The sequence below is a fragment of the Periophthalmus magnuspinnatus genome, chromosome 18 (assembly GCF_009829125.3).
Source record: "Periophthalmus magnuspinnatus isolate fPerMag1 chromosome 18, fPerMag1.2.pri, whole genome shotgun sequence".
NCBI lineage: Eukaryota > Metazoa > Chordata > Actinopteri > Gobiiformes > Gobiidae > Periophthalmus > Periophthalmus magnuspinnatus.
This window is the reverse complement of record NC_047143.1, coordinates 27,102,293-27,114,334: the sequence shown is the minus strand read 5'-3', so window position 1 is coordinate 27,114,334 and position 12,042 is coordinate 27,102,293. Positions and strand designations below refer to the sequence as shown.

Sequence of the window (12,042 nt, the reverse complement as noted above, 5' to 3'; positions counted from 1 at the left end):
AACCAGGACTAAACCAGGAATAAACCAAGACTAAACTGTGGCTACAACAGGACTAAACCAGGACTAAAACGGGGCTAAACCAGGACTACACCAGAACTAAACCAGGTCTAACCCAGGAGCAGAGAAATAAAGACCACAGAGGTTTGTGCTTGAGTACATTGACCACAGTTTGTGCTCGGTTACACACAGTATTTACAGAGTCTTTACAGAGTTCACATTAATCACATTCATGTCTGAGAAAAGGCTCTTCCCACAGAAACACTGTCATTATCTTAACTACACTTTAATTAGCACTAATGAAGCAGGAACAAAGACTTACTCATGTGACTAATATTCCACAGTATGGCTTATCTGTGTCCCTGGAGAAAAAGGAGGTTTTTACTTTCTATTCAACTTTTATTACCTTTTATGTTTTTTCCTCTTATTTGTTTTGGTACAGGTGGATCGTGAGTGTCCCTGATTGGCTAATCCACCTGTCAATCATCACACTCCACATTCGCAGACACTGGGGGGCGAAGTGGGGAAGTGTCGAGCCCAAGAACACAATGACAGTATTCATCTGTGGGAGTGGAATTGCACCTCCAACCTGTGCTTTTGACCGCTCCACCAACGATGTTTGAGTCGAGAGCGGGATTCGAACCACAAACCTGAGCTCCTGTGTCCGTCGTCATAAAGTGTTGAAGACGTGTGACTTTGAGGCTGTTCATTAAGTAGTTAACTGTTAATTACCAAGTCTTTGTTCATGTTTTATTAACTCTAATTAAAATCCAGTTATTAAACATAAAAAATATAAAGAAAACGCTTAAATCTGCAGCTCGAGACTCAACAAAACTCAACATCACATTTAATATTTTCCATTGACAAAACAAGATCTGCCAAAAAAAACAAAAAACAAAACTGGTCATCCTGTTTCCTCCCTCTTACAAGGAGGTTTTGGGTTCCACTCCTGATCGTTCTGAGTGGAGTTTGCATGTTCTCCATGTCTTACTGTGGCAGAGTCGTTATCTCAGTATAAAGGAGGTTGTGGGTTCGACTCCCGATGTAAAATAAAACAAAAATCATATTCGGTAAATCGACATCGAAAGCAAAAAGCATTGGCACTGGCACTTGTTGTGGTTTTATCGTTTTGAGGCTTAAGAAAGTTTTTAAAAATGAAATAAACACATTAAAGGAAATGCAATAACATCTCCACGGAGACAAGCAGAAAAGTTACGTGACAAACCGATATTGGCCTGAAAAAGCAGTTTTTACGACAAAGAACCAGAGCAAACCCATGTGCGCTCGTTCATTTCAACTTTAGAATTGTTTTTAAACCGCGTGAGCCAAAGGGGAGGGTGATCTGTTAATTAAAAACTCAAATCTGTCTCGTGTCTGAGCATAAAATCCAATTCACAGTTTGTTTGGCAGGTTTGTCAAGCACCCAGGGCGGTTTAAGCGGCAACATTCACAAAAAAATAATTGGCGTATTTTGGAGGAGAGAAGTTTCCAAACAAATTAGGAAACAGGAAACGTGTGAGGAGACAAAGAAGGAGACGAAGAGGGAAACGAAACGAGGAAACATTTAAACGAAGCCCTTTTGTCCCGTAAATATGTAGTTCACACAGACTACACTTCCCATCATGCATCTCTTCACTTGTAGTTTTTTCATGCAACAGTGAAGCCTCAAGAACGTCAAGGGTTTGAGAGAGCAGACAGGAACAAAGGTTTAGTCCTGGTTTAGTCCTGCTTTAGTCCTGGTTTAGTCCTGGTTTAGTCCTGGTTTAGTCCTGGTTTAGTCCTGGTTTTAGTCCTGGTATAGTCTTGGTTTAGTCCTGGTTTAGTCCTGGTTTAGTCCTGGTTTTGTCCTGGTTTAGTCCTGGTTTTAGTCTTGGTTTTAGTCTTGGTTTTAGTCCTGGTTTAGTCCTGCTTTTAGGTGTGGTTTAGGCCTGGTATAGTCTTGGTTTAGTCCTTGTTTTGTCCTGGTTTAGTCCTTGTTTTGTCCTGGTTTAGTCTTGGTTTAGTCCCAGTTTAAGTCATGGTTTAGTCCTGGTTTTGCCTTGGTTTAGTCCTGGTTTAGTCCTGGTTCAGTCCTGGTTCAGTCCTGGTTTAGTCCTGGTTTAGTCCTTTTAATTCTTACTTTTTAAGGTTCTGCTCTTGTCTGTTCCTTCAAACATTTTTACCAGTTACATTAAACTTCTTTTTCTGTCACAAATTCTTCAAAACACCAACATTTCAAGCCATAATCCATCAAAAGTTTATCTGTAAATATATCCTTCGCAAAAACACAATATTTAAATTTGATTTCTGTTGAAACTTCCACAGAAATCTTAAACTCCTTGTGTCAGAGTCAAACGGAGGTCCAACATTCATCTGTCGACTGGCGTCACTTTAATCCGTCTTTGTTCGTTTATTTTTGTCGGCCATATTGTCTTCTTCCTCCTTTATTCTTCTATTTCCTGTCTCATTGTTTTGGTCCTGCCTCCAGAAAAAACCCGTCTAATCCAGATCTACTCCCGGACTTGGATTCGACGGCTTTGTTCTCTGGAATCAAACAAGGAAAAAGTGGTTAAAATGATTCCGTACGATAAACGGTCAAAGATTTTCTGACTTAAAAACGTGAAAAACAGAATTTACAGAGCCTTTAGTTCATTTTAATAAACTTATTTTTAAATATATAATACGGTTTTGTCTTGAGTCCATCTCGGTCACACTGGTCTGGCTTTTGACCAAGTTAGAGGTCTTGGTTTAGTCCTGGTTTAGTGTCTAGTTTACCAATCATAGTCCAGATTTAGATCTTTGTAGCCCAGGTTGAGTCCTGGTATAGTTTTATTTTTGTCCCCATTTAGTTCTGGTTCAGTCCCGATTTTGTCCTAGTTTAGTCCCCGTTTAGTCCTAGTTTAGTCCTGGTATAGTCCTAGTTTAGTTCTGGTTCAGTCCTGATTTAGCCTCAGTTTAGTCCCGGTTTAGTCCTCATTTAGTCCTGGTTTAGTCCTGGTTCAGTCCTGGTTTAGTCCTGGTTCAGTCCCAATTTTGTCCTAGTTTAGTCCCGGTTTAGTCCTGGTATAGTCCTAGTTTAGTTCTGGTTTAGTCCCGATTTAGCCCCAGTTTAGTCCCGGTTTAGTCCTGGTTTAATCCCGGTTTAGTCCCGATTTAGTCCCAGTTTAGTCCCGGTTTAGTCCTGGTATAGTCCTAGTTTAGTTCTGGTTCAGTCCCGATTTAGTCCCAGTTTAGTCCCGGTTTAGTCCTCATTTAGTCCTGGTTTAGTCCCAGTTTAGTCCTGGTTTAGTCCTGGTCTAGTCCTGATCTAAACCTAGTTCTAGCTCTTCCTCACCTCACACGTCAGTTGCATTGAGCCTCGTCACCGTCACTTCCTGTGTCTCTTTTTGACTCTTACTCTTGTCCCGCCCACTTTTCTGGTTCTTGTTGGCGATTGGATGAATGCTGTCCAACCTCCCGCCCCTTCCTCTTCCCTCCGCCTCCGCTCCGGCGCACTTGAATACCGCCAGGAACGCCGCACGGTAATTCCGGTTCATCCATCCATACAAGAGCGGATTGGCAAAGGTGGAGCACATAGCGACCACGTGGAAAAGCGTATAGAGTAACCGGAAATCTCGCATATCCAGGACCGAACTGTCGATGTCGGTGGCGAGTTGGAAGGCGTGGAAAGGAAGCCAGCTCACGGCGAAAACCACCACCATAGTCACGAGCATTTTGGTGGTTTTGCGTCGCCGATGGTGCCGTTCGGAGCTGGCACTGGCGTTTTCGGCCGGGCTGACATGTCCGCGGAGTTTTGACCAAATATGGGCGTAGGCGAAGGAGATGATGGAGAGAGGAAGGAAGTACTGAAGAATCAACATGGAGATGGAGTAGATCGTCCCGTCCGTGCTCTTACCCGGCCACTTCTCTGTGCACACCTGAGGAGACAGGGACGAGTTAGTTAGTTACTTTATTGTCCCCGAGGGGAAATTTGTCTTCACAGTCAAAAACACACAGAGAAAAACGCCATACATACATACATACATACATACATACATACAATGCCACACAAACACATCACATATATTGGACAAACACAAAGGCAGGTAATTGACATTGTAAAAGTGCATAATGATAATTAGAGTTCCGTAGTCTATAGATTGTTCAAGTTAATAATGGCTGTGGGTATGAGACTATTTTTGAAGCGTGCTTTGTTACATCTGAGAGTCCTGTATCGTCGTCCTGAAGGCAGTAGAGTAAAGTACCGGTACAGTAGAGTAAAGTACCGGTGCAGTAGAGTAAAGTACCGGTGCAGTGGGTGAGTGTGGTCCTGTGTTATTGTCTGTGCTGTACGAGTGATGGCTTTAGAGTTTAACTGTGACAGACTGGGAGGAGGGAGACCAATGATTTTTGCTACTAGGTGGGTTATTGTTGTAAATGAATTACGGTTTTTAACTGTGAGCGTGGTAAGAAAACATGGTGAGCAGTACAGTAGGACAGGTTGGATGATGCTGGTGGACAGAATAAGCAGTAGATGTGGTGAAACGTGGAGTCCTTTTAACTTACGGATAACAGAAAGTCTTTGATTGCATCTTTTTGAAATGTCCAGAATGTGAAAGTCAAAAGTCAGTTTATGATCAATTGTGAGTCCAAGATATTTGAAATGTTCAACAGTGTCTATTGTGATATTGTCAATACTGGTAGGGTCAAATATTCCAGGGCCAAAGGTAATTTCTTGTGTTTTCATGAGGTTGAGTTGAAGATGATTTTCTTTACACCATGTGGTGAAGTGTGATACAGAGTTCTGATATTGTCCAAGTGATGTGCTGTCTGAGAGAAGTCCTAATATAGCTGTATATCATCTGCATATTTAATGTATACTGTTCCAGGTGATGGGCTGGTGCAGTCATTTGTATATAAAGTATATAGGAATGGACTTAGTACACAGCCCTGTGGCGCTCCGGTGTTGGTGGTAAGAGGGGCTGTGATTGCATTATTAACTCTGACAGCCTGTTGTCTGTTTGAAAGAAAGCTGTGTATTATTTGAATGAGTCGTGATGGAACCTGGAGTTGGTTCAGTTTTGATATGAGTCTATGGCGTTGAATTGTGTTGAAAGCGGAGCTGAAGTCTGCAAAGAGAATCCGTGCTGAAGTGCCAGGAGAGTCCAGATGTTCCAGAAGAAGATGCAGCAGGCAGGCCACAGCGTCTTCCGTCCCTCTCCTGGCTTTATAGGCAAATTGAAGTGGATCCAGTTGCTGTCTGACGACTGGTACAATTATTCCAAGAAGTAGGTGTTCTAGGCATTTCATGATCAAGGATGTTAGGGCTATTGGTCTGTAATCATTTAGTTCTTTGGGTCTGGTTTTTTTGGGTACTGGGATGATAGTGGCTTTTTTCCACAGTGAGGGAATCTTGCAGCTGTCATACACCTCACTGAAGAGAGAGTGAATCACTGGTGCCAGTTCAGATGCACAGGTTTTCAGCATCCTCCCAGATATGCCGTCTGGTCCTGGTGCTTTTCCGGGCTTGCACCTTTTCAACTGGCCACGAACGTCCTCGACTGTGAAAGGAGCCACATCCCCAGGATCCAGAAGAGGGAGATTGTTCAGTTCATTGACACACTCCTGTGAAAAGTCATGTGTGTTGAATCTATTGAAAAAGATGTTTAGGTCGTTACCCAACTCTATTGATGTTACCGATTGGGATTTGGGAGGACCCCCGGTGAGAGTCTTAACCATCTGGAATGCCTGTCTGGTGTTCATATTGCCAAACTTTTGCTCTATCTTTTTTTTGTATCTATGCTTAGCATTGAAAACCTCATTCTTTATTGAGCGGTTTGCTGTTCTGAGTGCACCCTCATCTTTGGACATATAGGCCTTGTGCTTGTCTTCAAGGCACTTCTTAAATTGCGAAGTTATCCATGGCCTAGAGTTAGGGTACTTTTTAATAGTTTTCACTGGAATGGTGGTACCAATACAAAAGTTAATATAGTCCGTGATTGTTATTACTTTGTCATCCAGATCCCCCTCAAATACGTCCCAATCTGTACATGCCAGTGAACCTTGGAGTTGAGCAATACCCTCCTCCGTCCATTGTGGGGCAGTGTAAGTCTGAGGTTTGCTTCGCTTCAGTTCCTGTCTGTAGGCAGGAAGTAAACAGATCACATTATGGTCTGCAAGTCCAAGCGGAGGGTATGAGCGGGCTCGAAATGCGTTTGCTATGTTCCCATAGCATAAATCCAGTATGTTTCCCCTTCTATTTGGTAAATCCACGTACTGCTCAAACGAAGGCAGAGCACGATCCAGTCTGCAGTTGTTGTAATCTCCCATAATAAAAACAGGAGCACCGGGATACTTGGCTAGCATAGTGTTAGCTTCTCCGGCTACAGCTTCGGCCGCTCTGTTGTAGTTTGAGTCAGGTGGGATGTACACACAACTTACAACAATAGCAGGGAATTCCCGTGGAAGGTAGAAGGGACGCAGTGATATTGTGAGCATTTCTAGATCCGGGGTGCATGAGATGTGATGTACTTTTATATTGCTTGCTGATCATTGATGTAAATACACACTCCCCCTCCTCTTGTCTTGCCCGACTTAGTTGTTCTGTCTGCTCTGATGAGGGTGAAATTGTCCAAACTCACCTCTTCCTCCGACACAGAGTTGTCCAGCCAAGTCTCTGTTAGGGCAATGATGCAGATATCCCTAAAGGCCCGCTCGAACCGGCATCGGGCATGCAACAGGTCCATTTTGTTGCGAAGTGATCGGACATTTGCCAGAATGATAGATGGTAGAGGTGGTTTGAAAGGGCGTCTTCTCAGTCGACTTCGGATTCCTCCACGTTTTCCCCTTTTCCTTGGTCGAAGCTCCCTTTCCAACTCTATGGCTGGTTTGACGTGACATGGTGGGGAGCTCCGAAGGGACATAAGTTCCAATCTGCTATAGGTGAGTAGCTTGTCACCAGTAGCCGTCTTTATTCCGAAGCACTCACAGTGAAGAAGTAGACGAGGCGTTTACGTGTAGAGACTGTGCTGTCGCAGCAGAGTGTGCGCCACCCTCTCCCGGGTGAGACCTGGTTTAGACTTGGTTTAGACCTGGTTTAGACCTGGTTTAGACCTGGTTTAGACCTGGTTTAGACCTGGTTTAGTGCTGGTTTTGACTGGGTTTACTTCGGTGTACTTTGTAGTATTGTACCTAGATGGTGTGTACTTTGTAGGACAGTACCTGGATGGTGTGTACTTGTGTAGTATAGTACCTGGATGGTGTGTACTTTGTAGGACAGTACCTGGATGGTGTGTACTTGTGTAGTATAGTACCTGGATGGTGTGTACTTTGTAGGACAGTACCGGGATGGTGTGTACTTTGTAGGACAGTACCTGGATGGTGTGTACTTTGTAGGACAGTACCGGGATGGTGTGTACTTTGTAGGACAGTACCTGGATGGTGTGTACTTTGTAGGACAGTACCTGGATGGTGTGTACTTTGTAGGACAGTACCTGGATGGTGTGTACTTTGTAGGACAGTACCTGGATGGTGTGTATTTGTGTAGTATAGTACCTGGATGGTGTGTATTTGTGTAGTATAGTACCTGGATGGTGTGTACTTGTGTAGTATAGTACCTGGATGGTGTGTACTTTGTAGGACAGTACCGGGATGGTGTGTACTTTGTAGGACAGTACCTGGATGGTGTGTACTTTGTAGGACAGTACCTGGATGGTGTGTACTTTGTAGGACAGTACCGGGATGGTGTGTACTTTGTAGTATAGTACCTGGATGGTGTGTACTTTGTAGGACAGTACCTGGATGGTGTGTACTTTGTAGGACAGTACCTGGATGGTGTGTACTTTGTAGGACAGTACCTGGATGGTGTGTATTTGTGTAGTATAGTACCTGGATGGTGTGTACTTGTGTAGTATAGTACCTGGATGGTGTGTACTTGTGTAGTATAGTACCTGGATGGTGTGTACTTTGTAGGACAGTACCGGGATGGTGTGTACTTTGTAGGACAGTACCTGGATGGTGTGTACTTTGTAGGACAGTACCTGGATGGTGTGTACTTTGTAGGACAGTACCTGGATGGTGTGTACTTTGTAGTATAGTACCTGGATGGTGTGTACTTTGTAGTATAGTACCTGGATGGTGTGTACTTTGTAGGACAGTACCTGGATGGTGTGTACTTTGTAGGACAGTACCTGGATGGTGTGTACTTTGTAGGACAGTACCGGGATGGTGTGTACTTTGTAGGACAGTACCTGGATGGTGTGTACTTTGTAGTATAGTACCTGGATGGTGTGTACTTTGTAGGACAGTACCTGGATGGTGTGTACTTTGTAGGACAGTACCTGGATGGTGTGTACTTTGTAGGACAGTACCTGGATGGTGTGTACTTTGTAGGACAGTACCGGGATGGTGTGTACTTTGTAGGACAGTACCTGGATGGTGTGTACTTTGTAGTATAGTACCTGGATGGTGTGTACTTTGTAGGACAGTACCTGGATGGTGTGTACTTTGTAGGACAGTACCTGGATGGTGTGTACTTTGTAGGACAGTACCTGGATGGTGTGTACTTTGTAGAACAGTACCTGGATGGTGTGCCCGTCCAGTGTGAAGGAGCCGTACTCTCTGAAGATGGCGAGGGGGCTGGCGAGGACCGCGCTGAGCACCCAGGTCAGAGCGATGACGCCAAAACACACGTCTTTACGCATTCGAGTCTCCAAGTGATACACGATACACCTGCAACAAAAGAGACTGGGTTAGACCTGGGTCAGACCTGGGTTAGTCCTGGTCTGGTCCTGGTTTAGTCCTTTTGTAGACCTTGGTGTAATGTTGTTAGTTTAGTTCTAGTCAAGTTTAAGCCCTGTTTTCATCCCTGGTTTGTCATGCTTTACTCTTCTTTAGTCCTGGTTCTGTGTTGGTACAGGCCTGGTTAAGTCTTGGTTTAGTCCTGGCTCAGTCTTTGTTTAGACCAGGCCATGTTCCGGTTTAGTTCTGGTTCAGTATTAATCTTACCTTAGTTTTTGTTAATTCCTGGTTTAGATCTAGTTTAGTTCCAGCTCAATCATTGGGGGTTCAGGCCTGGATTTGTCCTGGTCCAGTCTTGGGTCAGTTCTGGTCCAGTACTGGTTCAGTCCTGGTTTAGTCCTGGTTTAGTCCTAGTCTATTTATCGTCTACACTTGGTTAGGTCCTGGGTAAATGTTGTTAAGATCAGGTTCAGTCCCACTTTGGGTCTGCCTCAGTCCTGGTTCCATTTGGGTTCTATCTGGTCTTGTCCTGGTCTAGTTCAGACCTGGGTCCTGTTCCTAGTCCTGGACCAGTTCTTGTTCCAGTCCTGGTTCAGTCCTGGTTTAGTTCTGATTTAGTCCTGGTTGAGTACCTGTGGCGGTCCAGGGCGATCACGTTGAGCGTTACCGTGGAGACGTGGACGGCGAGGCCCTGAGCGTACGGCAGCAGAAAACACAAAACACTCCCGAACTTCCACTCCCCCTGAAGAGTGTAGACCAAAGTAAACGGCAGGCACAGGGCGTTCACCAGGAGGTCAGCTGAAAAACAGACCAAGACCAGACCAAGACCGGGTTAGATCCAAGTCCAGAGACATGCCCATAAGACTGGAGTTAGAACTGAATTTGTCCTGGTTTTGTCCTGGTTCAGTCCTGGTTCCTTAGTCCCAGTTTAGTCCCGGTTTAGTCCTGGTTTAGTCCTGGTTCAGTCCTGGTTCAGTCCTGGTTTAGTCCTGGTTTAGTCCTGGTTTAGTCCTGGTTCAGTCCTGGTTTAGTCCTGGTTTAGTCCTGGTTTAGTCCTGGTTCAGTCCTGGTTTAGTCCTGGTTTAGTCCTGGTTTAGTCCTGGTTTAGTCCTGGTTTAGTCCTGGTTTAGTCCTGGTTTAGTCCTGGTGCAGATCTCTTGTCTGCTTTGTGCTCTGTACATTTCATTAGAAAACACTTGATTGTGTGAGAATCAGGAAGTGCGTGTTAGTTTTTGTTTGCCATCACAGCAGAACTCCACTCTGGTCTCTGAGTCGTGAAAGCTGCTTATAAACTCATCGTGGTGAATAATTAGGATGCTCTGAATGCATAAGAGGAAGAACTTTGTCCCACTGAAGTAGTTCTGTTTTTCACATTTTTAAGACATTAAAAATCTCATCCTTTAAAATGTCTGAATATATTTATAAGTTTTAATTAAGTACAAATATCACAAAGTGCTCAGGGGCACAGATAAAATGACATTTTTCCCACTGCAAACCCCAAACTCCAGAAAAAATGTGGTTTTATTTTCTCTCATTAAAATTTGCTCGAGGTGATTGAGCGTCCAGCGCCGCAGAATCACACATGTCCTGAGTGTTCTGTGAAACACTCCAGAAGAGCTCCGAGTTTAGTGCTGGTTTAGGACAGGTTTAGTCCTGACTTCAGTCCTGGTTTTAGTCCTGGTTTAATCCTGGTTTAGTCCTGGTTTAGTCCTAGTTTAGTCCTGGTTTAGTCCTGGTTTAGTCCTGGTTTATTCCAGGTTCAGTCCTGGTTCAGTCCTGGTTTAGTCCTGGTTTAGTCCCGGTTTAGTCCTGACCTCAGTCCTGGTTTAGTCCTAGTTTAGTCCTGCTTTATAGTTCTGGTTTTAGTCCTGGTTTAGTTCTGGTTCTGACCTTGTTCTGACTTGGTTTAGTCCTGGCTGTAATCCTGACTTAGTCCTGGTTGAATCCATGTTACGTCCCCGTTTAGTCCTACTTTGATCCTGGTTTAGTTCAGGTTTTAGTCCAGATTTTGGTTCTGATTTAGTCCTGGTTTAGTCCTGGTTTAGTCCTGCTTTAGTCCAGGTTTAGTCCAGGTTTAGTCCTGGTTTAGTCCAGGTTTAGTCCTGGTTTAGTCCAGGTTTAGTCCAGGTTTAGTCCTGGTTTAGTCCTGGTTTAGTCCTGCTTTAGTCCAGGTTTAGTCCTGCTTTAGTCCTGCTTTAGTCCTGCTTTAGTCCAGGTTTAGTCCTGCTTTAGTCCTGGTTTAGTCCTGGGTTAGTCCTGGGTTAGTCCTGGTTTAGTCCTGCTTTAGTCCTGGTTTAGTCCTGGTTTAGTCCCGGTTTAGTCCTGACCTCAGTCCTGGTTTAGTCCTAGTTTAGTCCTGCTTTATAGTTCTGGTTTTAGTCCTGGTTTAGTTCTGGTTCTGACCTTGTTCTTACTTGGTTTAGTCCTGGCTGTAATCCTGACTTAGTCCTGGTTGAATCCATGTTACGTCCCCGTTTAGTCCTACTTTGATCCTGGTTTAGTTCAGGTTTTAGTCCAGATTTTGGTTCTGATTTAGTCCTGGTTTGGTCCTGGTTTGGTCTTGATTTAGTCCAAGTCTGGCCTAGTTTAGTCCTTGTTTGGTAGTTATTTCCCAGGATCCGTTTCATTCACAGAAAACACGTGTGTGATTCATTTTTAATCCGAGTCGTTCGAGGACTCCACATCTGGTACAACATCTGTCTCACTACGCACCACGCTCGCCTAGAAGTGGCTTAATCCACCGCAGAAAATAGATCCGGCCTTGTCACTCATGCCGTCTAAGAAATCCTGGGGCAAAGATGTGGTTTAGATCTGGTTTAGACTATCTCTAGTGTAGTCCTGGTTTAGTCCTGGTTTAGACCTGCTTTAGTCCTGGTTTAGACCTGGTTTAGTCCTGGTTTAGGTGTGGTTTAGTCCTGGTTTAGACCTGGTTTAGACCTGGTTTAGTCCTGGTTTAGACCTGGTTTAGACCTGGTTTAGTCCTGGTTTAGATATGGTTTAGACTATCTCTAGTGTAGTTCTGGTTTAGTCCTGGTTTAGTCCTGGTTTAGACCTGGTTTAGTCCTGGTTTAGATGTGGTTTAGTCCTGGTTTAGACCTGGTTTAGACCTGGTTTAGTCCTGGTTTAGACCTGGTTTAGACCTGGTTTAGTCCTGGTTTAGATATGGTTTAGACTATCTCTAGTGTAGTTCTGCTTTAGTCCTGGTTTAGACCTGGTTTAGTCCTGGTTTAGAGCTGGTTTAGTCCTGGTTTAGACGTGGTTTAGTCCTGGTTTAGACCTGGTTTAGTCCTGGTTTAGATCTGGTTTAGACTATCTCTAGTGTAGTTCTGGTTTAGTCCTGGTTTAGTC

The 12,042-nt window shown here is 44.2% G+C and overlaps 1 protein-coding gene across 1 annotated transcript in view; it reads right to left on the bottom strand.

Annotated features, from left to right (window-relative positions):
- Positions 1 to 512: 512 nt before the first annotated feature.
- npy2rl (neuropeptide Y receptor Y2, like) overlaps positions 513 to 12,042 on the bottom strand; it is a 34,687-nt gene continuing 23,157 nt past the window's right edge. Inside the window, exons 4-7 of the mRNA XM_033983428.2 lie at positions 9,327 to 9,492; positions 8,535 to 8,685; positions 3,311 to 3,893; positions 513 to 2,520 (exon numbers count right to left, since the gene is read on the bottom strand). Of these exons, the coding sequence (XP_033839319.1) occupies positions 3,312 to 3,893; positions 8,535 to 8,685; positions 9,327 to 9,492 (899 nt within the window). The 3' untranslated portion in view covers positions 513 to 2,520; position 3,311. The remainder of the gene's footprint in view (positions 2,521 to 3,310; positions 3,894 to 8,534; positions 8,686 to 9,326; positions 9,493 to 12,042) is intronic.